General features: G+C 36.3%; 1 protein-coding gene across 2 annotated transcripts in view; it reads right to left on the bottom strand.

Moving 5' to 3' along the window:
- LOC142342925 (uncharacterized) overlaps window positions 1–25919 on the bottom strand; it is a 243881-nt gene extending 217962 nt beyond the window's left edge. The window contains exons 1-4 of one of the 2 annotated variants that reach the window (XM_075394607.1): window positions 25380–25919; window positions 3264–3705; window positions 2505–2546; window positions 1605–1738 (exon numbers count right to left, since the gene is read on the bottom strand). In XM_075394607.1, the coding sequence (XP_075250722.1) occupies window positions 1605–1738; window positions 2505–2546; window positions 3264–3705; window positions 25380–25868 (1107 nt within the window). In that variant the 5' untranslated portion in view covers window positions 25869–25919. The remainder of the gene's footprint in view (window positions 1–1604; window positions 1739–2504; window positions 2547–3263; window positions 3706–25379) is intronic. The other variant, XM_075394614.1, reaches the window with a different exon arrangement.
- Window positions 25920–27267: the final 1348 nt, after the last annotated feature.

The following is a 27267-nucleotide window of genomic DNA, read 5'->3' as shown; positions in this document are numbered from 1 at the left end:
AATCTCGGAAAAATCTGAACAAGAAAATTTAAAATGTTACACTTTAAGGGAAAAGTAAATTAATCGCGTCATCAAAAACAAACACGCATTCGAATAATTAAATTTCGTCCAGCATTTTCGTAACTTTTGTGAAAATAAAAACAAAAAATTTAAAAATGAGCTTCATGTAAATGAAGACATAAAAATTTGATGCTTAAGCAAAGAATTGATGTCCGCGCGGCGCACTATGCACTTCAAAGACTAATTACGTTTTAAAAGAACTGAACCGCGATTTAATGGTATCAAGTTTTAAGGTTTATTTTGTTTTTTTTTCTATGAAAAGTCAGGTTAGTCACACGAAAACTTTTCTTAAAAGACCAACAGGACCCAAACAACTGCTACATTCTGTTTGGGAAAATGGGCAATATTATTACCTCCCCTTTTGTTGCAATTAGACAAGTATATTTTGAATCAAAGAAACATGCCCAAAAACATCACATTTGTATGAATATATTTCCCAATACTCCTCATCTATAGCGATGAATTTGTGTGAAATAAGAAAAAAAACAAACTTTAATGATAGCTCCTTTCAGCTGTCGTCAGCGAAGTTGTTAATGTATAAAGTACTCTCCATACACAGTATTCTGCATTTATTTACAGATGCATCTCTTTCATTCGTCCATGCAATTCATGAGCAAAGCAGTTTGAAACTAGTGAGATTAGTATATAGATTAAAAGCCGGAGACTCCAAAAACCACTTGAAGTAAAACTTTACTACGAACTTGGAAGCCTGTATGTTACTGAAACAAATCCTCTTCAAATCTCCTTCCACATTATAGGAATTCGCCCAAACAATGGAAAACAAAACTCAAAAATAGGGCAAAAGACTGGATCCATTTTTTTTAGTCAAAAAGATTTTAAAATAGATACCACGCACCCCAAAATATCACTTGGATAACTAACGTGAAGAGAAGGACTAGCTGGAAACGAAAAAATGGCAAAATGATAAAAGACTCCTAATTGCATATAAAAGACAAATAATTGCTTAAAATACACAAAAGGATTCCCTTACGCTCAAAATTTGTTTGCCTATGTGAAGCAAACAGTTTCGCCCAAGAAAGTAAAAGTCAAAAAATGTTTTGAAAAGTCATATAAGAAGAAAAATATCGCTTGTTTAGCAAAACAAGCGATATTTTCAAATTTTCAAGCGATATTTTCAAGCGATGTTTTTCAAATTTACTTTTTGGCTCTTTCGAAAATTGGTATGAGCAAAACACCACTCTCTCTTGTCTCCTCTCTCCATTTTTGTTCAACAAAAAATCATAAGTTTTTCACATGCGGCATTGACTTGTACATCCTGTTTCAGAAAAAGTCAACAGATTAAAAAATTTGATCACAATAACTCTTCTTCAAGCAAAAAAAAAAACACTGAAAAAAGCGGCGAGAAAAATTTACTTAGGATATTTTGTACACATTGGCCAACTCAAATGACCAATTTGAAACCTAGAGAAAGATTTTTTTTAATGCTGGTCGTCTTTTAATAACTAATGAGAAAATCATCGACTGAGACATGATTTGGTTGCTTCCGCAAAGGAAGCTAACATTTATCAGAAGCTAATCAGTACCTGATCAACAGAAGCTGTCTGGGCCAATTCCTCGGGCTGAAAACCCTCAACCACCCTCTGGACTGTGCTAGCCTGCACTTTACACGACGGGTCACAGAGCACAGATTGAATCAACCTGTTTTGTTGTGTCAAGCCTACACATTCATACCATCAGATATAAGAGTTTAGTACCTACATAAATTGCATACAAGCGTCGACACTGGATTGGCGTAAGTTAATCAAAAGAAAGAAATTCCCAATAGACCATTCATAGAACCCATCACTAAAAACAGTCTAAATTATTTTTAAACAGTACTTTTAAACACAACATTCTGTTGTCAATTGAAATCGGCAGTAACACGACAATAAATTCACTAACTTGAGTACTAAGAAAAGTGGTAACTTGAGTAGTAAGAAAAGAGGGGGCCTGTCACATAGATTTTGACACATATCTGTCAAAACTTTTCTCCCAGCGAGATTCGAAACTACGCGCGCAAAATTTCAATTTTTAGGTCCCACGCCTTACCCAATGCGCTACCCTACTCATTGTTCTTTTTGCTTCGGGGGGAATTGAGGTTTTGGAAGAAATGTGTCAAAATCTGTGCGATCGACCCCCTCATTTCTTACTACTATTCTGATCTATTTAGGCGTAATCTAGCAAAACGCTACTCAAAAGAATGAGGCCAGGAACATAAATTTAGTCAAAAAAAATGTTGTTTTGGAGGATTTCGAATGCAGAAAACTAGTCAATGCCGATCATTGAAATGACAAACATAGGTTCTAAGAATGGCCTGGGATCTTATTCTCCCGAAATTTATCAGCCAATCACACTGCTCACATCACGTGAACTAAGGCCAGTCATGTGTATACAGATTAAACACATCACACAAACAGCAAGAAGCGAGTGAACACTTTTTTTACCCTCCGAAGCCAGAAACCGCTCTTCTCCAGGGCTCTCATCTGCTGTAAAATAGACTCACGTATCAATCAGTTTGGTGATATTGGCTTCATTTTCCCTGAGATCATGGAAGAGAAATCACAAAAACGCAGAGAAATCTCATATGTTCATTCATTTCAGAAATGGTAAAACCACTAGCTACATATAAAAGCATGCAAATTCATAGAATGAGGCACCACTAGGAAATAATTTTTAAGAAGAATAAAGAAAGACAAGAAATGCGGGTAAAACTAAAACTGCTCCAACTGCCTTTGAGAAAACCTGGTGTTCATTAAATAAATATGAAAGATAGAAATTGAATCCTTCAAATGAATAGAATTATACCTGCGTAAGAAGCCTCAAGCACCTTTATATGTCTCACGAAATTATTATAACAAAAACAGCCGGTAGACTGTCGAATAGAGCTGAGAACTAGACTCACCCCACATGTAATAAAGGCAGAGAAACAGAGATAGATCTGAAGTGATGAAGTTGCCGATTCATAAATCCTATTCAAAAATTTAAATTACTTTTTCAAAAAGTTAAAATTACCTATAGAAGGTTGAGCTTTGAGCTTTAATACTCATATGTATTCAGGATGCCCAGAAAAGAAACAGCGGAAAGTTCTTTCAATTTTTGGTGAAAATTAAAGTACAAAAAAAATCTTATCTCACTAACTCTTCGCCATCTTTTGAGTGGTCAAATACAGCTCAGAAATAAAATGTTTTGGTGTGTGTACGAACCTGATCGAAAATTTTCGCGAATGAAATCCATGTAAAAGGGCGACAGGTTCAACTTCTGTGAGATTTCACCCTTCATCGAAGCTAAAAACCTGAACGCGTGCTCACTTTGACTGGTGAGACACCACGTGCTTAAAACGCTGATTACAATACGTTCACAGAGATCGACAGAGAAAGGTGAAAATTTATGTTCAATCAGCAGGTCGTTAATGAAGAAAGAAGCAAAGTTGGTGGCCGTTTGGGAATTGAGAATGGATGTCAGGATCGTCTCAATTTCTTTCATTTGGGCCTCATTGGAGACGTCAATAATCTTCTGGTCGTTCAGGAAGAACGAGAACATCAGAGAGGAGTTGTCGCTCGAGATGACCTCCTTTCTGACCAACTCGTGTAGGACTATTTGCAAAACACACTTTCGAGAGGCAATTGACAAAGCTGCCGCGTCTACCTATAAAAAACAAGATGCATAATTCGTTGTTTCGCTTCATCTGACATTCGGATTCTACAAATTAAATTAAATCTCCCTATGAACAATCTATAAAAAGGTGGCAAGCCAAAAAAATTTCAAGCTTAAAAACATTGTTTTACCGAGTAGAAAAAAATTGACCATACCCCGAATATTCCTTGACCCATAAATTTATCAAAAAAGTTATCCGATCCGCAATAATGATTACCAGCAGCACCTTATAACATTCAAAAACTCATTATTTATGACAAATAATCGTGAACAAGAGAACAGTTCACACGTCATTTGAAAAATCGAGAACTTCATGCTGTCCAGAAATGAGATAATTGGCACGTGACAAATGAACAAAGACCGGAAACCAATGAAATTTTGGGTCTTTCCCATTATAGCCCCCCAGCTTAGTGGTCAGATAACCTATAACCCCCCCAAACATGGTAATTATACCATAATGGGGGGCTATAATTTCATGGGGGGGGGGCTATAATGGGAAAGACCCGAAATTTTAAATTATGTTCGAAATCAGTCTCTGTAAATAGCTCACAGGCAGTTCACAGAAATCCACTTAACACCGGGAACTTTATAAATAGCGTTCTAATCCACCCCTTTCAGTGTAACATCGAATGCTACATTGGGTATAGGGTGATGAAACCCGCCAGCGTACCAATTATAGAAAAATAAACAGGGGTACATACGAAACACCAACATATCCATCCCCAAACCTGATATTATTAGATCGCACTAGTGTTTCGTTATAGGATTCACAATTTTTAGATGACCGAGACAACAGAATGAACAAAAAACCAGCATACCCAAGGGGACAGCAAACAGCCGAAACGCCTAACAGGAAATAATCGTTCCCCATCGCAAGGGCAAGAGCGAGAATTGAACATTAGTCGAAAAAGGGAGACACTGTTTTAAATAACTTCCAAGCTAATGACGCGAACAATGTGGCATTCGCTGTGACGATGAGATCCAAATTACAAGAAAAATGAACGGCTTTGAAAAACACATATTTGCTGGCGGAAAACAGTAAAAGATCCTTCCTTTATTGTTTGAAGTGCTATAAAGCTGTCACAAAGAAACTGACAGCGCACTAGCGAAGCTAATCAGGTTACACGTACACTCTGGAGACAAATCGAGATCTTGCCGAGTTCAAAACATCAGCCACAGTTTTCCCGTGGCGCCATTTCATCAAAACAGTAAACGAGCTTCAAACAAAAACCGCAAGCTTCAAATTGTCGTCAAAAAACAACAGTATTCACACTTGACAACACACAAAGAGATAGCACGAATGTTTATTGTGAAGCATCCACTGACAAATCGTAGCAATTACTTACACTGCAAATTAAGAACATTGTCATCAGCAAATCAACTATTGCTAAAAAGGCAATGACAAGCAACAATGACGGCACTGCAGCAGGCGTGAGAGCGCAAAGTTGCAACATTGGACACGAAACAAAAAGACTCCTCGCGCAACTTGGATTCTTCGAGGAGAGGTATCATTGACCACCAATTGACAGTTACTTCAAGCGACAATACATTGGTGACAGGTATCAATAGCAATCCAATTAATGTTGTATCGGGTGGCGACAACTTGAGTGCTGGTATCTATGGGAACGGAATCATAGATGTTTCAAGTGGCAGTGCCTTGGGGACAGTTATGCTGGCTCCACAATTAATTGATGACTTGGGGATAGGTATCAAGGAAGGACAACTACAGGTGTTTCAAGCGACAATTACAGTTACTTCAGGAGGTAGCATCTTGGGGTCAGGTATGCCGGCTTAGGATTCAATTGATGCCTCGGGGACAGGTATTAAGGGAAACCCAGCAACAGTTTCATGTCGCAATACCTTGGTAACAGGTGTGATGACTACAGTATCATTTGATGCCTTGGGGACAGATCTCTGTGGAGCTCGGTTTGCAGATTCTTCAATCGGCAATACATTGAGGGCAGCTATCAGTGGAAATCGAGACACAGGTTTCTGAGTTGGCAATACCATGGTGACAGATATAAAAACCCATGATCAATTTATTCCTTGGGGATAAGTTTCAGGTGAAATCCAGTTACAGGTATTTCAAGTGGCAATAACTTAGGGCGAGGTATGCTGGCTCCACGTCAAAATGAAGCCTTGAGGACAGGTAATCTTGGTAGCCCTGTTTCAGGTATCTTAATTGGTAACACATGTGAGTCAAGCATTCGGAATCCATTTGCACTGAAAGCCGTGGTGTCTGATGCCACCGTTAATAGACTTCCTCAGACTAATCAGAGGAATAATTAATTTGGTAATGACATTACCTATTTTCTAATCATCAGCCCATATACACATTCCCTTCCAAAAATGGAAATCGAACCTGTTGACGGAAATGTTAATAATTGGCTTGATTGGTTCGGGAAATTTAAATTCATGATTTACCAAACACCAATGACAGCAGAAATGAAATTACAAATTGCAGTCGAAAAAATGCCCTTCAGCGATGAATTAAGGTGGCGACAATTTGTACTAAACAGAAACCCCTTAACGCCAAATACACTGCATTTCAACGATTGGTTCAGAAACTTATCCAGAGCAAATCAACAGATGAAACCAATGCAGGACGAACCTGACAAGAAGTTGAATTCTATCAGAATTGATGCGGAACGATCAAGTGCAAGCCGGAGCAAACCACTTACCAGGATCGACCTCCAATTTAAAGACGGATCACATGCTTTGCGTGAAAAAGTTTCAGAAGAAAACACGTCAGTCACACGAGTTTAATATTGCGCGACCGAAACTCGTTTTAATTGTCTTGGAAGAATGTCAACGTTTACTAGATTGCATATCAAACAAAACTTGTCAGTTTGAAGGATGCAACGCAAAAAACAATACGCTTTTTCATGACTAACTCGACTAACTTGACAATAGTGAGAGAGCAAAAAAAAACAAAAAACGCATTACAAGCATAATGATCATTTGCTAGAAATTGCGGAAGGCGGACAATCTTCTTAATCCAAAATAAAGAGCCACATAATGATCTTTTTATCCGTCAAAACGATAGCGTCTAACTGCAGTTAGGATGCAATTCTTTTTCAGTGCGTACCAGTAACCATTAGCTATGGCAATCACTCAATCCAAACTTATGCTTTCCTGGATGACGGAAGTGGCTGCAGCATACTGCGGAAATATGTTGCCAGTAATTTTTGCGTACCGTATAACCGACCAACATCCATCGGCCTGAATACCGTTAAAGCTCAAATAATTGAACCAGCTTTCATAAAAAACTTTGAAATTGCAGACTACAGCAACACAAAACACTATGACTGGCAAAACGTTTTAACAGAAAAGGATAGAACTACCTCAACTTCCTGCCTATCATGCTGATACTGCGAAGCCGTATCCGCATCTATCAGATTTTTGTGAGCCAATTTTGACTCACATTGAAGTCGCTACAACTTTGGTCTATGCGAATACAATTTGATCCGAGAACGGGAGAGCAGACAAGGTACCACCTGACCACAACACTGCGTTAAGAAATAATTGTTAGGTTGGACGCTAACTGGAGTGCTCCACCAAGCGCCAAAACCAATTTCGTTCTGTCACTTTCTTCAATAGCGACTAGAACCGATACTTCTTTTTGAAGTGTAGAGCTTGAGAATAGACTGATTGACTTGAGTTTATTTTAGTTGGACCAACCAAAAGCAAGCATTACTTCAACAAGTACACAGCAAGATAAAACAAGAATTTGTGATCCCACTTTCGAAAAAAAATTGTCTTCTAACGAATTAAACGATGACGAAAAGAGCCTTAAATATTCAGAAAAAAAGCATTTCAAATTCTGCAAAACACAGGTCACAAAAACAGTGCCGGCCACTACGAAAGCGGCCTTCTGTGGAAGAAAATAGCATTTTTGGCGAAAAACCGTGCTATTGAAGAAAAGCATCTGGAGAAGTCACTGAAGATTTTTTATCAAAAATCAAATTTCAAAAAAGTTTACCTGAAAGGTGCTACAGACGACACAAAACAGGATACGTAAAATAAGCTGAATAGGGCGCTGAGAAAAGCACACAAGGACTGACACCACACTATGGCATGACCTATCCTGACAAACCAGGAAAAATCAGACGTATTTCAAACGCTGCCTCCAAATGTGGAGGGTTAAGCGTAAACGATTCTTTATTGGCCGGATCCGATATGTTGAGTCATTTGAGTCATATGTTGAGATAAAAAGTTCCTGCGTTTCCTATTGAGGACTGACTTGACCTTGACGAAGAAACCAAGACTTTGGAGTAACAAAGAAATATTTATGGAGCGCGTGCCTCGCCGTGGTGCTCGAATTACTACCTCTTGCAGACAGCAACAGACAACGCAGATCAATTTCAGGAACTTCAAAAAATCATATCTGACCATTTTTACACGAATGATCTAGTGTTTTCTCTGGAAAACGAGGAACAAGCAAATCACACTCTAGGAAAACTCAGAGATGCGCTTCAACTGGGAAAAGTTAATCTCACAAAGTTGTGCTGAAATTTAGCAGACGTTTGTTGTAGTATTCCAATGGAACACTTAATTGCTCCGATTAACCAAAGTCAGCAAGATGATTTCTTAGTTTAAAAAAAGTTAGTCATGTTGAGGTTCCTCTCAAAAACGAAAAAGGATTCAAAAGGACAAGATTGAGACAACAGTGTACTCAAACGTACAATACTATAGAACAGATTCCACCTTTGATAATACTATCAAAACTTTGTAACAAGACTCGTGGCAAGATGATCAAAATTAGTATCAACAACTGCTCCTTGACCTGGGCAGTCTTTTACTATATTGGATGAAAAAATTTAATAAATGCAGTGAAATAACAGTACCAAGATCTTACTGCAATCAAACGCGTGACCAGTGTGAATTGCACAAATTTTCAGGTGCATCAATTGCTACTTCCACTGTCGCGGCTTACCAGCAACTAATCAATTTAAAAAGAAAGCACATTTTTGTATCGTTTGCAATGGGTAAGTGTCGAGTCAAATCGCTACGAGCCCAGACAAAATCCAAAGTAGAATTGCAAGCATCCGTTTATGGAACTTGACTCAGATCTCACATCGAGGAAGAATTTCACATAAAACCTAACAAAGTACACAAACTGTACAGACAGCACTGCTTTAATTCATTGGATAAACAATGGAGACTTGAGTTGTATCGACATCAAGAAATCCTGCTGACAATGGAACAGGAGGCATCCAATGCATGCACTCCATAATAATTAGCCGTGGGGTCAAAAAAATAGAAGATAAGTGGCCAGAAACGCAATGCAAAATCATTGTAACAACCATTCGCCGTAAAAATGAAGTATACGAGATTGATTAACTTAGACAGGATCCTAGATACCTCTCGATTTTCTGCGTGGACGAAAATCCGGATAGTTGTAATTGTAGTTTTGTTTTTTCATCGAAAACTTAGGATGGCTCCAAAAGAACAATTCGAGACTTGCCAAATTCTTGTTGACGCAGAAAAGATGCTTTTCATAGCTTCACAATGTTAGAGTTCTGAACATGAAATGAAATGTCTGTCCAGAAAACAAAACATTCCTGGCAGAAGTGCTATCAATTTTTTCAACCATGAATTCGGCAAAGAGGGATGTCTATGAGCCCATAGTCAACTTCAGAAAGCTCCCATACCTGGGTGTACCAAAAACCTGATATTGGACGCAAAGAACAAGATCGTTCTCCTATATTGCCGATACGAGCATTCTAAAAACCATCATACTGGAGTGTTGCATCTTAGAAGTATCAGTCAACAAGACAAGTGGATTGTGAGAAAAACGACCGTTCTGAAAAAGATAGAGTTTGTGCTGCAATTGCCGACAACAAGATCAATAGACCCACCTCTAGATTGCTTTTCCGGTGTAACTTGGCCTTCCATACTGTTGGCATGATTTTTTGGCCCCATACAGACTTGTCGTAACGAAGAAAGAACCGCAGTATCATTGATTCCTGTTTTACTTGGTTGGTAATTAGGGCAATAAATATTGCGGTTCGTAATAGTCAAACAACTGCATCCACACTGTGAGCAATCAAACGTTTCTGCGCTCGCCGAGTGATAACAAAAAAAGTCATATAAGGCAAAAAAACTCTGAAAGCAGCTAAAGAATTGCCAACAGAAAATCCAGAAAGTCATCTAATCGAGAAAGCAGCCGAAAACAGAATTAAATGGTAGTTTAATCCACAGTTGTCACCTCATTTGGGAGGTGAATGGGAAAGAATGGTTGGCATGACAAAATCCTTGATATTCCGGATCACATTGAACCGGAAACTCACACACGAAGAAATCGTTACAATGGTGTGAGAGACAATGTCGAACTCTTGTGCGTTGACAACAGTATGCAATGATGAATCGGATAATGAACCGCTGGCACCGAATCTTTTCCTTTCACCTCGCATTCACAAAACTAACTTAATTACTTCTCCCGTAAAAGTTCTTCGACCGGCAAAAGCAGAGCAAATGTGGAAACGACATAACAAACTGTCGGACGAACTCTGGAAAAGACTATTGAAGGAATATCTATCATTGAGAGTGAGAGTGAGAGAGACGAAAATGTTATCAAACATTTAAACCATAAAAAGTAGGGGATGTCGTGTGGATTTTGGAGGCAAACACGCCGCGGGGTCAATGGCCTTTGCGGCAAATGCGGCAATTCTGACTTACATTTGCAGGATCAATTTAATTCAGCCTGATTTAAAGGAAATTTATTTCACATCTATAGAAAACAAAAGAAATTTTAAAACAAATGTTCACATCTTCTATTTCGGCTAAATTTTCAACCATTCTGGATATTTAGGATTAATTGGCGGGTTCGTTAAAGTTTTTTTTTAGATATTGAGATTGAACTGAGTTGAGTTGTAACCATGAACAAATCTCATCTCACTTTAAAAATTCGTTTTAAATTCCAATTTAACTCAAAAAATACTTGAAAAAATTACCTGATGATTACCAGAAGTTCCAACCCCTATGGTTCCTACTTTTTTCTGTTTCCGATATATATATTGAGCCATAAAATCATTGAATTGTTCTGATAATCGCTTTGAATCAACAAAACGACAAAAACTAAAATAAACTGACGAGTTTGTTTCTGAACTCTCGTCTGCAAAGCCTTGCTTCAAATTTTTTTGAATTTAGCAAGCCGTTGTCACCAGACACAAAATTCGGGTCAAATTGTTCTAGCCATTCGTTCGGTGACAAACACTTCCCAAGGAAACGTGTGCGTAATAATATCATGAACGAATTGTGGTCCCTATTTTTTTCCTTTTATACTGTACCGATATTAACCAATTACACTGAATTCAAGTCTCATTGCATGTGTAGTCAGGCGGTTTTTCAGTAACAGGAACTGCTTCTCGGAAATAGATTTTGAATACGAGCGCAGCTGTCTTGAATGTTCATTTAGAAGCCAAATATCAATAGGCAGGATGGTCGGTTTTCGGAAGACAACTGCTACTAAGCATTGAAATTTTGACCATTTCCCCTTAGAAAAATAATGAAAAAATTAAACCTCTATTTTGCACCGAAAAGTCCATATCGCTAAACTAGACATAATATCAAGAAATCAATCAATTATACAAGTAACTCTTACAAAAATCAATAAGGAGTAATTAACCCATTGTCGCAAATCCTGAAGTTAAGGAACTTCTGAAGGAAAAATACAACACAATGTGTACAGAATCAGATTATGGTAAAATACTGGATGAAAAATTTCATAGCAAAAATTTACAACAAATTGTTCAATTGAAATATCAGAATTATTTTCAAAGTTAGGTTTTCTCCGTTTATATCAAAAATGAGACGTGAAATAAAGCCGTCAGACAATGGAAATCAATGGTAGGAGTTACAAGAATTAAGAAGAAAAAACAAGAAAATTGAGTCTCTGTAATGATTAGTTTTTCGATCGAGCATTTTTTGGTAACCTGGTCAAAGTAATAGAGAAAGAGAGCAAAATAGTTAAGACAAAAGTAACCGAAAGTAAAGGATGACAGAAGCTTGCGTTGTTTGTTCCCATCTAGCTATTCAGTGAAAAATTACCAAAATTGGAGGAAAATACATTCGTATTTACCTGACTAGAAAAATTAAAAAAGTGTTTTCCTCTAATGGAAAACTCCAATAACGTGCACTTTCATAAAGCAAGTGGAGCTGATTGAATCAACCGTGTCCGGACAAAACAGTCCCAGACAAAACAGTCCCAGACAAAACAGTCCCAAATTGCAAAATATTCCCAGACAAAACAGTCCCAGACAAAATAGCCCCAAAAAACCAGACAAAACAGTCCCAGACAAAATAGTCCCAAATAAAATGTACCCAATGCCATTATACCCAATGTACTTTGAAATGTTCGTTCAATAATCCAACAACAAATTAGCAGTCGCTATTACCCGTATGTTTTAACATACTTAATGGCCATGGCCATGCCTCAGCGGCCCGTGGGACTTGATATGAAACTATCACAACCGAACATGGGATTAAATTATCCGCTTGTTAAATCATACGTGTGAGAGCTATTATAATGGCCTTGGGACTATTTTCTCTGGGACTGTTTTGTCTGGTTTCTGGGACTATTTTGTCTGGGACTGTTTTGTCTGGGAATATTTTGCTATTTGGGACTGTTTTGTCCGGGACTGTTTTGTCTGGGACTGTTTTGTCTGTTCACCGAATCAACGTATTTTTAAAACCTTTTCAAGAAATCCATTTTGCAAAAGACAGCTATTCTATTTTCTTAGCATTTCCTTTCAAATGTAGAGTTTGTTCGTGTAGCTGAAGAATCTGAAAATGGGGAAAATTTCGCTATTGCAAACACATAAGATGAATTCGTAAAAAACTGAAGCCAACTTAAAAAAAGCTCCCATTTTTAGTACCATGTCGAAAGTTTGTTATATTTATTTATTTAACTGTGAGATGGCTGTTCAAAATTCTCTTTAGAAATGAAAGCGTTGTTTTGTTAGTTGTATGTAGTCGAAAAGATCCAACCTGACATATAACAACCAGATGCAACATTTACTTACCAATAATTACGTCAACTTAAAATAAATGATTTTTCTGTTTTCGTAAAAATTGATAAAGATCGGGAGATTATCTAAGTTCAGTTTTGTTTTCAATTTTGTGAACTGCGCCAGCCGAAACAGATTTAAATTTCCTTTTCTCTGAAAACTCAGATTTCAGAGAAACGGCTTTTACAGATTGAATGACTTTTTGGGCGCTTGTTTATTTTTTAAATATGCATTTCTCCTAAAAACCGTTTTTTCTATAACTTAATGTACGTTGATATCTGTGACTGATTTAGAGCAGGGAATCCGATCGAATGCTGAGATATTAGAATTAAAACTTTGAAACAAAAAAGGTTCTTTCACATTGTTAAGTTTCCTCTCAAATTTTGCTGTACTTAACCTATCTTTGATTTTATAACTAAAATGTTATTCTAAAAAGCTAGCTTTTGCGGTATCATATCAGAACATCTACAACAGATTTGATACTTTATTATTAATATCTCAATTCAAACAATTTAGGTAACTGTTTTCTTTCCTTCCAGAGAGCAACAGAAAAAAGTATATCTAATGACAATCTCGTATCATTAGTAGCTTAACTATTGAAAAGTTTTCAAACATCAATTATGCGTTGTTGAAGTGTTAAAAACGGGAAGCTTAGATTTTTTCCAGAGCTGTAATCTGCATTCTAAATTATTTTTGAAAATAATATAAGGTAATTGTGTGAGATATTTAAATCGAGTCTGTCTACAGCTGATTTTTAATTTCCTATAGATCAAATTTCGTATTAATCTCTATCAAATTATAAAATTCAAATCAATTGCTTTTAAATTTTTGAGCTCAGCTGATGTCTATCGAAAATTATAAAATATTTCATTGAATGACAAATTCAACTGAAATTTATCTTTTTCTGTTGTCTTCAAAGCTAAAACACGATAAAACCAATACAAGGTAGTTCAATCTATCAGACTGTGATTCGTGAGCCCAGCGCTCTTCCTTTGAGTCATCCTGATTCCATAATTTTGTTTCTTTTTACTCTGGTCACAGATTTGCTTTATGCGTAAGTGGAAACTGAAGTCTTCGATCAAAACTTACTTGACAGATAATATATCCTTTAAAAACAAGGATCAATCAATTCAACACAAAAAGACAAATTCTTCTTTTAAACATAAAGTTTACTGAAACTGCAGTCAAATGACCAAACATTAGGTGAACTTCAGAGTAATTTAACAAAAATTTTCAAAAGATACCGTTTGTACATCTATATCAAAACTTGTTATGGTATTATTTCTTTACCATCACCAATTTGAAAATTTGCCAAAAATTGTCGTTTTATGTTGTTTCTGCATCGTTAATATGGTTCTCTATTGTTCTTTTCATTTTTCTCTATTATTCTTTTCATTTATTATTTTAAATTGACTGCCGATTATGTACGCTGGTACAAATGAAGTGCTCAAGTTCTTGAAGAAGTTAGATCTTTTCCGTTTGTTCCCCCCAACTTAGTGGGTGTGAGATACAGGAAGCAAAAGGACTTCAGCATTTGCAACCAAGATTTATCATATCTATGTATAAACACTTTATCTTCTATGTTATCTATTTATTGTCTATGTACATACGTAAACCTACTGGAGCGAACTGCTCAGTTTATGCAACCTGTTAACATAAAGTGTTAAGTTGAAAGTGTCATTGACACCTATGAAATAAGTGCAGACGAAAAAGAGACTTAGTATGATACAGTCGCCTCGTGGCCAAATAAATGTTACTTCACCAATTGGTTTTCCTATTGAGACAGTTGAGACTTATATGAATCCAGATCAGAGTATTACTTCATCTCAAACACAAACTATTCACAATACAGATTCACCTGACCAACTGGTTTGGTCAAATCCAATACATACAAATTTACACCCACAAATGATCAGACAAATAGCATTCTCTGACAATCTTCTTCACATGGCGCAGTCAGTGAAAACTCCATTAGGAGTCAACCCATTTTGGGAACAAGGCGCAACACCCCCCGATAGAGTGGAAACAATGGTTCTCCACGTTGAAAATGGCGATAATGACACGCGACAGTATTGAAGTAGACAAACTACTCAAATTGAAACCACAGCCCACAGATTTATTCTATCCGACATTACCAACATACGAGGAAGAATTTGAAGGAGAAACAGAGGATGAAGCCAGAAATAGAGAACAAAGGAACGAAAGGAGAAGAGTAGATTTCGAAAACGAATGTAAGGTGATAGAACGCAAAGGAGCAATGGTTGACAGAATCCCGTGGGACGAGGCGGACACAAAAGTTAAAAGCCTTATTTATCTTTCACTTGGAGCCGAAGCCAGAAGAAATTATCACCAGAAAAATCCACATACACAGATAGAAAATGCACCACAAACGAACTAGTACATGAGCTCAACATTACATTCACTATTCCACGCAACACTACCTTTGACAGATTCAAATTTTTCAAATCCATGCAACAAACACACGAATCACTAGAAACATTCTATAGTAGAATCAGAGAAGCCGGAGCAATGTGCAAATTCAAAGACCTAGAAGATCTGGTAAAAGATCTTTTTATCTCCAACATGACAAATACCTCCATGGATTTGTTGTCAGAGGTCAGAACCCCACAACAAGTGCTAAACTTCGCAAAAAATCGGGAGAGAGGTCAAGCCAACCAACAAGAGATATTAAGAGCACACTCAAGTAGTACCAACTGGTCGAATGTTTCATACATTAGAAACAACACACGACAACAACAACAACAACAACAACGCACATTCAGACAAACCATCCTTCCAACACCTCCTACAGGCAAAATACAACCATGTTTCAAATGCGGACAACCTTTCATAAGAAATCAATTAAACATGTGTAAAGCACAAAATTTCACATGCCAAATTTGTAAGAAAATAGGACACTACACATCAATGTGTAGAGCACCAATGCCAGAAAGAAAGAAACCCGCAACACCACGACAAGAAAACAGGTACACACCACAGAATCAATCACAAAACACACGAAGAGTCCGACACATCCAAGAAGAACAAGAACAGGAGTCACCGGAAGAAGAAAGCGAAACAGTAGATGGAGAAGCGGCACTATACATCAAGGAACTAATGGAAGACTGGTCGACAATAAACATCGTAAGACCAACTGGATTTAAAGAAGTAAACAATGTATCACTCAATAAGGACACAAATGGAGAATTCTGGGTGAAAACAAAGTTAAGAAAATCAGAAATAGATTGGCTTGCGGATACGGGATCTCCCAGATCTTTCATGCAGGAGTCAGTTGCTAAAGACTTAATAGCCAAACATCAAGATGCAAGCATATCAAAATTCACAGAAAAAACGAAGTACAAATGTTTCAACAACCAGGAAATTCAAATAAAAGGTGTGCTAAACATAACACTCAACTCAGGCTCGTGGAAGGCAACAAACTGCAAAATTTTACTGGTCAACAACTTGCCACAAAATGTTATGGGAAGAGACATCCTACGTAAACTGGGAATACACCTGAGCGCATCCAAACCAATAGGTAAGACAGTTGGTTTAATTTCAGACACCACTATAGAACAAAACATAATTAAATGGATATTCAAAAAATATCCACACCTATGCACGAGAATAGGAAGATCAAAAAACCACATGGCAAAATCAACATTCAAAGAAAATTTTAGTCCCACACAACATAAAGGAAGAAGAGTACCACTACATTTATTAGAACGGGTTGAAAAAGAATTAGAAAATCTAATCGAAGACAAACAAATAAAACGTCTGGAGAAATGTTCAGACGAATACTTCATAAGCCCAGTGGTAATAACCGTAAAAAAGGACAAAAGTGTAAAAATAGCACTAGACTCCAAAGATTTGAATGATGCTATTCATAAAAACAAGTATCAAATGCAAAGCATTGACCACCTGATAGATGCGGTAGCAACATACATCTCCGAGAGGAGCAACGAAAGTGGCACATTTTACTTCTCAAAAATAGACTTAAAATACGCTTACAGTCAGATTCCACTAGATCCTGAATTACAAAAACACTGCAACTTTAACATACTTGGCGGAAAAGCAACAGGAACATATAGATTCCTAAATGGATTCTACGGTTTAACCGACATGCCAGCAACATTTCCAAAAACAATAGACGTCACGTTACAAAATTGTCAAAACAAATTCGCATTCTTAGACGACATATTGGTCATAACGAAGGGAAACATAGCCGACCATGAAAAAGAAATAGATAAAATATTATACCAACTGGACAAAGAAAACCTAGCAATAAAGTTACAAAAATGTGAATTCGCAAAGAAAGAGATAACTTGGTTAGGATTTCAGATAACACCAACTGGTATAACCCCAACCAAAAGGAAATGCGAATCAATATACAAACTCGAGATTCCAAAAACGTTGAAACAACTAAGATCATTCATGGGGTGTATACACCACTTAATAAAGTTTACACCAAAACTCGCAGAACTTTCAGAACCACTACGACCACTATTATCAAAAAATAACACAAAATCACAGAACAGACTAGACTGGAAAAACCATCACACGACAGCATTTGATGAAATAAAAAGACAAATAACAAATATAACAGAAAACAAACACTTCGATATCAACAAAGAAACAAGAGTCAAATGCGATGCCAGCAGAAAAGGTTTAGGCGAAGCGTTAGAACAAAAACATAACTCCATTTGGAAACCAGTAGCATATGCAAGTAGATTTCTGAATAAATTGGAAGAAAGATACAGCACCAACGAATTAGAGCTCTTAGCAATAGTATGGGCACTAGAACACTTTAAATACTACCTGTATGGTAATAAATTTACATTACAAACGGATCATCAAGCACTACTATCAGCATTAAAAAATAATCGTGGAAACAAAACATACCAAAGCAGATTATCTAGATGGGTAGACAGATTACTACCATTCAATTTTAACAAAAAGCATATACCAGGAAAAAATATGGGTTTTGCTGACTACTTAAGTAGAAATCCATCAGGCAAAGCATCGCCAGAAAGCGAAGACGACGAAAAGTATGTCATAAATACAATTCAAGAAATAAGGCACGCTTGGTTAAAACACACAATAAAACCAAGCGAATTAGTAAAACCAACTGGTAATTACAACCAGTTGGCTGAGAGAAATCAATTAGAACATAATGACGTCACACACGCTAAAGCAAACACACTAACCGAACAACACGCTTTTTGCCTAAACACAGCTAAGAACAAGTCGCACTCTATTGAACAAAATTTAAACGCACAAAATTCAAAATTAATCGCTATTACAACAAGAAATAATTCGAATAAAAACACTTTTGACATTGAAATTAGAAAAAGAAAACGTGCTCCCAACAAAAGATTACTCCAAATAGATTCACAAACAGCATTTACAAACATATCCCCTACAAAGCAGTTACGTGACAACAGTACCCAAACGGAGGCAGGATCTAATAAAGGGAAAGGAATAACCCCCATACAAAATGATAAACACGAGGAACTATTCAAAGCAATTGACGATGTACCCACGCCGGAGTACCGGGCCAACCTAATGAGAGTATTTAATGAAGAATTCCTGGCAGAACAATCAAAGAAAGAATTAGGTCACCTCATAGACATGGTCACAAAACAAGACTGGGTAACACTCAAACAAACAAACCCAATTTACCATAAGATCCGACGAGATCTATCGGTGACTCCAACTGGCTGTTTACTATTCGACAATAGAATTGTTATTCCCAATAAGTTACGCCCATTAGTACTCCAAACAATTCACAGTAAGCATCCCGGCCAAGCGGGTATGCTCGCTCTAGCACGTCTGATATGGTACCCCCATATCCATAGTGAAATTGTCGCCCAGGCACAGAGCTGTCGTCACTGCATCGACAAAGGTAAAAACCTAAAATCAATCATCACAAAAAATAACATAGGTACACTTGGAAAATTAACTGAACCAAATGAAGAAATCCAAATGGATTTTGCAGGACCAATACCATTCAAAAACAATACACAAAATAATTACATACTGGTAACTGTTGATAGGCTTTCTCGATTTCCTCATGCAGAAACATTCAATAATTGCGACACAAACACAGCAAAAGAATATCTAGAAAGCTATTGTAGATTACACGGAATACCCCGATCAATAAGATGTGATCAAGCACAAGCATTTAAAGCAAAAGAGTTTGAACTATTCTGTAAAAATAGAAACATTAAACTAATACTTGCACCAGCTGGTGATCACAGAGGAACCGGGATGGTTGAAAGATTGATACAAACAATAAAAAGACGCTTAGCAGTATTAGATATAGACCCCAACTGGTCAACAGTGACACTAGGAAATCGAGTAGCAAACATTATTGAAAATATCAGGTTAATACCAAACTCCACAACAAAAATAACTCCATTCGAAGCACACTTCGGACGAAAACCTAACACTGAAATTTCCAACATCACAACTAAACCATCAAAACACAACCTCACATACAAAAACATAACAAATACATGTTTAGACAAGAAGATACTTTCCCAAAATGCCCTCACAATGGAGGAAATCTGGAGAAGGGACGGCAACTCAGAGGACGAGTTGAATATCAGGTACAGGGACAACGCAGCATCACCGAATCCCATCGAGACAACGCAAACAATTCAGCCAAGTACTAGCGCACACAGTAACCAACTGGTTGACATCAACACAGACAGCGACAACTCTGAAAACGTTCCCCTCGCCAGAAACAAACCCAGCTACACTCCATCACGTAAGATAACTCCATCCGAAATACACTTCACATTAGGCGACAAAACAACAAAATACATCAGAACACGCAAAAACATAGCAAGAAAATCACTCGCAAGAAAAACCAAAGAACCAAGACACACACTTGCACCGCAATGGAACATAATTGAAGACGGCACAATCACCGGATACTCACCACACACAATCACTTTAGACACACCACTAAGAAAAAATACAGTAATCAGAAAAAATGATCTAGCAATCGTTACTGAAAAGAAAACACTACCAACACACCAAACAGTAGAAAATAAACCACGTCTAATACACATGGTCGCGTGTAAAACAGTAGGTGAATATAAAAGAAACCAAGAGAAAATTAAAAAATTTTGTTTAGAAGAAGCCAAACAAAAGAAGATACAAGAGCAGTCAGCCTCAATAAACGTGGACAATACCAAGTGGACACCCGAAAAGATAAGAAAAACGGCAACAAAAAACCAGAAACGACAATCGAACAGAAGGGCACCAACAACACCAAAAAAAGAAACCATCTGGGGAAAAAAGGAAGCCTCACGCAAACGGACAAGAACCCCAAAAAAGTCCCCGGGTGAAGAATTCAAACTCGGTTCAAAACAAGCAGCACTCCAAAGCAGTTCACAATTCGATGTGAATAGATCATTCGTAAAAATTAATGCGGAGCAGATACTCCAATCGGAGAATGCGGAACAAATCACAATCGACGCCGATGCTAACCAAAACTTTAACATCATAACATCTAACGATCCGTCATTATTTATGCTAACATCATTAGACAGTCCACCAATTGAACCGGAAAACATCAAATTCAACGAAACACAAGCAAAGTACAAATCGACACCAAAAATTGAGAAAGCTATGTCAAAGATCAAAGCAACCAAGAGAGACACACCAACAGTGGTATTCCTAGACAACCAAGCAGACAATACAACCAAGAACACACCAGAACAGAACAAAGAAATAGAATTGATACAATTAGAACAAGAACGCATCAGATTGGAACAAGTAAACATCATTACAATCGTACCAGCAAACACTGATTCGAACAACCAACTGGAAAAAGACAATAGACAATCGTCTCAAGAGCAAACATTCACACATCAAGACAATGCACAATCCCAATCTATAACCCAACAACGACCACCACTCCAACAGGACACTACAAAATGTCACGACAACATAGAAACGGAAGACAAACTATCACCTTCATCCACAACCATACCACAATCACTCAGAAGCAGCACAACCTCACAAGAGTACAAAACACCACCGGTGTCACCAATCGGAGACGATATTTCAGACTTGAACTCAGAGGACATCAGAGATTTAGATGAAACACTTTAAAAAAGAGTTTCATATAGCGGAGGGAGTGAGATACAGGAAGCAAAAGGACTTCAGCATTTGCAACCAAGATTTATCATATCTATGTATAAACACTTTATCTTCTATGTTATCTATTTATTGTCTATGTACATACGTAAACCTACTGGAGCGAACTGCTCAGTTTATGCAACCTGTTAACATAAAGTGTTAAGTTGAAAGTGTCATTGACACCTATGAAATAAGTGCAGACGAAAAAGAGACTTAGTATGATACAGTCGCCTCGTGGCCAAATAAATGTTACTTCACCAATTGGTTTTCCTATTGAGACAGTTGAGACTTATATGAATCCAGATCAGAGTATTACTTCATCTCAAACACAAACTATTCACAATACAGATTCACCTGACCAACTGGTTTGGTCAAATCCAATACATACAAATTTACACCCACAAATTATCAGACAAATAGCATTCTCTGACAATCTTCTTCACAGGGTGCATATTATTTGGATACCGCAAAACACGCACCAAATATTAACATAATTTCCTTTGTAATGACATGTGCTTTGTAACTGGGGCCGCATAACGCACTGGGATTGGCACAAACGGAAAAAATACAAGAAATTTTTATAAAAGATTGATGACTTAATTTTAATTTTTTATGCAGACAGCTAATCTTAACTTATTCATTGGGTCATGGCGCCCTTTTCAAAGATACGCAAACACTTTTTGGCTGTTACATTCTCTAAACGCTTTTTTCTCTTTGAAAGAAAGTTTTTTGCGTTAGTATTAACTGTGTACAAATCATTAAACTTTTCAGTATCTCCACGTATAATTTTGAAGAAAATTCATCCACTACTAACTTTAAACATCTTTTATATTTGAGAAAATATGTTTAAAAAAACTTGCATTAACGGCCTGATGAAAATGTTTCATTTATTATGTAGTTTCTTTTTGGTATGTTGTTGACTCTGACAATTGTTAAAAACTGAAACTTTTGATGCTTTTCAATTACGTTGATTTTTTCAACTTCAGTATCAATTAGTAAAAATATATGCTAGAAGACGTTAATCTCAAATTTGTTCCTACTCATATGAAGGCTTGAAATATGTGAGTTTCAAAATATTTAGACAAATTGAAATTACGTTTTACCAGAAATCTTTAGTCTTCAATCTAATTAATATTTCTGAATATAGATAAAAAAAACATCAGTTGCTATTTGATTCGAATTATGTGGAAATATGAGCTCAATGTAATTTCATAATCATTTTCTATCGAAACAGAACTTTCATACTGAACGAATATGCTTCGAGCATAAAAAGTTTGATGAAGGAAGTATCAATTCTTTAGAAACATTTTTGCTGCAGATGTTACAAAAACCGTGAGACATTGACGAAGTGGAATAGAAACATTTTTGTGACACCGATGTTTAGTTATTGTAAATTTTGCGGATTCAGAGCAAAATTTAATTAAAATTGTTTTCAATAAGAATTGATTTTATGTTTTTCCTGTAACATTTTTGATTTAGCTTTCAGCATCCTTCCTTACTGTAAAGACTCGTTGGCTTTAGTGGTAATAATGCGTAGACTGAACTTGTCCTAATTTTTTCCGTACCATTAGATCAATTTCGTTTGAAGAGATTTCCTCTTCAAAATTTATGTGTATCAAAATAAAACACCTTGTTTTTAGTTCCATTTTCTGATGTTATGGTCATTCCAGCAACGGATACAAAAATTTTGTTGATTTTGTCATTGCATGGAATTATTAAAAGTATTTGGCTTGGCATCTAATTTTTGTGTCAATTAGCCACAAAATAATTAACAATTAGCATTCTAGTCTGCACCAGTTTTTTTTGAAAAAAAGATATTCCAAAAAGTCATTTTTAAATTCCTAGTTACTCTTAAGTAAGAAGAAGCACAACTTATCCATTAATTGCTTTTTTCAAGGTGACTTTCCTGAGTTTTAGACTTTTGTGTATTGATTAGTAAAATAAACTAGATTAGATAAATTTACCTATATTTTTCTCAACTAGATGCAACAAAAAATCTTCTGAGTCTTCCTTTCTTCAAAAGCTTCTTTGTCAATTTTCCGATAATTGAGATTTCTGCTAATTGTTAATTTTCTGATAGTTGCAGTTTGACAACTAAAAATTTCCTATAACAGAATGAAATTTTGGGAGTGAATTGAAAAAAATTTCTGAAATTTTGGTACGGAAAGTAGTCAATCAGTAAAATCCGTACTATTCCTTTTCGCCATTATCTCATTCTTAGCTACTCAGCCGTAGAACTAGATGTTTTATCAGCTACTTCAAAGATAACTCATAAATTTTCTGATTTCATAACGTGTTTTACATTTTTTTTCTGTAATTGTATTCTCACTTTGTTCTCTCAGAATATTTTGAATCCTATACATTAATCATTTCATCCAATCACATATCATTATTATTGAGAAAACTTAGAAAAGAAGAATTCGAAAATCCAAGTTCCGGAGTCATATACTAACTATGGTATCTATTTTTTTGTTTTAACGATTTTCTTAATAGTTTTACAATCAAAAATAAGTTACAGTTTGAGCTCAACAGAACCTAATTTAAATCAAATAGGCTAGATTGTTTCTCGCAAAATTTCTAAAAGTTTTGGCGAAAAAAGCAAAAATTTCAACAATGAGGCAAAAAACAAAAATAGCAAAAACACTGAAACTATGCAAAAATTTGAAAACAGGAACGAACCTTGGATTCTAGACCCAATCTTCAAAAAATGCAGGGAGACCCTACCTCTTGTTGGCCGCTATACCTATTCTTTATACATACGGTCTACACCCTCCCCCGAGGACTGTCGTCCACCATACTGCTACTCAGATCAAACTCTCTGTGGAGTTACAGATCTGGTTGGCCTTCCGATCTGAGTCCCCAAATTATACTTTTTCTGATTTAGTATTAACAAATCCAAGATTTTTTTCAAAAAATTTAAATTCCATTGAAAAAAAAAATATTTCTGTTCTGATTTCCTTTCATACAATATTCTTCACTCAGTCTTGATGTACACTGTCAAACTTTTATTGCACTTAAATTAACATTAGGGATAATTTTGGCGATTCTTAAAAAGTACAATGTGTTTTCCGATTAGGTTCCCAGACTTTAGAAGCGGTACAAATCAAGCAACAATTTCAATACCTTCGGTTTTGCGTTCATAAGTAAATGGTTATTAACCGCATTTATGCCTAGCGCCAAACAAGATATTCAAATTGCAGACAAAATATGTAGTCTAGAACGGTTATCAAAACAATGCTTTATTATGAGAAATATGACACATACCTTACACGATGGGCGAAAACACAAATAGTGAAATTAGATGAAATTAACAAAACAAAAAAACACGTTGAATTCCCATTAAATTATTAATAGAAACAACTTTAACAGGCAGTGTAGATCAAAGCAAAGAAGAACAGTTTACAGTTCAATCAAGTATGAGTGGTATTATGAAAATTTACAAGATTCCTTTGCGTACGACGCATTACTCAAGTTCTGTTTCAATGGAGGAAAAAAAAACATTTAAAGATGCCTCTTATGAGGTAATGGTCATGCCTCCATTTCGAATACGTTCTATAAAAATTAATATTAGGCAATTCATTATGAAAGAAAAAGCCAACATTCAGCAAAGAGTTTTCTAGTGCAGATGAGTTGATTTTCTGATTGAAGCAGTTTTTTTTGGTTTGCTGGCTATAGCGCAGATTTGATGAATTAAGTATGGATTGATGGATTAATGATGGTAAGCGTAAATTTTCAAAAAGCTGGGAGTCGGTTTGTGGTAACTTTTATAAAGCAATTTAGTAATTTAGTAAATTGCACCCGAAGAAAAACTTTATTTGGCGAATAAGATGTTTCAGTTTCAGAACTGAACAACTGTCGTATTCTTTTGCAATTGAAGCACGTCTTTATAGCCCAGCTTCTCCAAGGTAAGTTTCTCCAAGGCAAGGACGCATCTGTTCTTCGAGCTGGCTAGTAAAAGGCTTGGGTAATGTAAATGACTTATTACTTACACGTTCAGAAGTAGTAGCGTTATCTGCTCTGGAGGCCAGAGATACGTTTTAATGTTTCTATCCTTGCCACCATTTCGCGTGATAAATTTAGCAAATCTTTTTGAAAACTTCACGTGCAATTGAGATGTACACAAAAATATTTTACGCATTTTACATTTGGCATTTCATATTTAGCAATCAACAATTTGTCTTTTTTATCTTTTCTAATTTTAATTTTCTTGAGAGTGTAATCAGTCTTTGAGTGATTGAGCATTAGACGGTCCTTGAGCATTAGACAAAAAAATTCAGATATCTTTTTTAAGGATTGTTCAAGAATTGGTGTTGCTAGTTTCAGGTCTGTATTGTATGTACGAAGATGTTCAAGTGATAAGAAAAAAGGTTAAAAAGAAGCGGACCCAAAATTGTCCCCAAGATAAAACAAATATGATAAAAAGACCAATATGTCTTGGGAATTTAAATATAGACGGGCATAACTGAAATTATCATTTTCCTAGTCAGATCTTGGACTAACCTCTGACACTTCAGAGTAGAACATGTTCCTCAACTTCTCCAGGGCCAACTTCTGAAGGTGATAGGGTGACTTGACAAAAATGCTGGAACTTTTGCCTTCAACTTCCAGAGCACCAGAGCTCAAGTGAACCAAATACATTTTCAGCTCATCAATATGAGTCGATATCTTTGGATATGTTTCGTCATCAAAATAGGTAACATCAACTTCACGCCGTTTTTTAAAACTCGAGGCATCATTTTTCTGAGTCTGATCACGCCTGCTAGAAATGTTTTCACATTCATCGATCAACGCGGCCAACGCGTCTAACAAGCCTTCGGATATTATCCAATCAGATTTAAGCTCGATTCGTTTTTGGAACTTGCCCAAAATCTCGGCGAATTCTTCATTTCTGCTTGTAGGGAATTTATTTGGTTTGTTTTGAGACAAACTGTCAACAGAGAAGACGTTTTTGCCATCCCCAGGCCCATTTTGCAATATAGTCAGAGCCATTTGGTAAAATCGTTTGACTAATTTCTAATTTGGTTATGTAGCATTACAGCAGTATCTGAAAAGAAAATTAACTGAATTAACTAAACACTTAAGTCAAATTTGTTGGGCGTGAAATTTTTTGTGCGTGACAACAGTCGAGATCTAGTTTTAGAATGTCACTCAAGCTAAATCGCAGAGCATACAATAATAAAAATAAATTCCTTTTCCCCACGTAGAATATGAATATCCCTATTTCCTTATTTTACACATGTAAAATGGTGCCTGCCGTGTCTTAAGGCTGTGCGTGGCACATAACATTACGCGGCAAATCTGCATCTTGTGTTTTTGTAATTTTGCAATTTCGTGGACAACAGTGATATTACCAATTTTTACTTTTGTGTCACTTTTATTCACGTTGAAATATGGTTAGGTAAAACGTGGACATAATTGCAGGAAACACGTGCATTCACTCACGTATTCACAGATACATGTGACTTTTGGCCACAATTTTGAACATATAGTTTGCCGAAAACTTTCTTGCTCGAGTTTTTTTCCTAATTACTTGAGACCTATTTCAAAGACTTATTGTTCTTGTGAATAGTGATGTGCAAATGCTTTTCTTTTTCTTTCTCTTAAATTTTCTTCTTAATCCACAATAAATATTGACGAGAGGGTTCTCTGAAACTAATTACCAATTAGGCTCTCTTCCAACTCGTTCTAATTGAAACCATCGTAGTTATTAGATACTAACGCATTGGAGAACAGTGACGCCTGGACAAGTGTGACGACGTGCGTGGACAAGAGTGACAAAAATACCCGCGAATTGCAGCTCTGTGCGACAGCTACAACAAAAACAACAACAACGAAATCATGTCATTGTTGTCCACGATCGCAAAAAAACAAAAAAACAGTCATCGTGAAAAATTGTGACCGTTTCATCCAAATTTGCACCAAATTTGGTCCAAAATTTATTTGCTTATAAAACTAATTTTAAAAAACATGTGAATAAGAGTGACGAACTCTAGTATACATGAGCTAATGCCAGCTTGACACGTAATAAATGTTCTAAAAGACCAATTACGCAGTTTCAAATAAATAAAACTTCTAAGGAAAGAGAAAAGCGCAGTCTAAATTCCAGTCTTTGCCCTAATTGGAGCATTCGAAAAATTAAAAAGCATTCATTAATTAATTTAAGAAATTGGCAGCTCAGTTTAAGAACCGGGTCGCAAGAAAAAGTTAAACATGTACATAGTCACAAGAAGAAGATGCAGCAAACAAAAGAAATCGAAAACATGGTTTAAATTAAAACTCTAAAAAATATTTTTTTAAATTTTGTAGCACATTTCTCTTCTAAACCCTTGAAAGGAAAACTATTCCCTCGGATATTTATACACAAATGGATTTCCTCTCTTAAGTTTCG

This window comes from Convolutriloba macropyga, chromosome 1, assembly GCF_964194025.1.
Source record: "Convolutriloba macropyga chromosome 1, txConMacr16.3, whole genome shotgun sequence".
In the NCBI taxonomy this organism is placed as follows: Eukaryota; Metazoa; Xenacoelomorpha; order Acoela; family Convolutidae; genus Convolutriloba; species Convolutriloba macropyga.
Note: the sequence above shows the minus strand (reverse complement) of the source record. Positions and strands in the feature narration are given on the sequence as shown.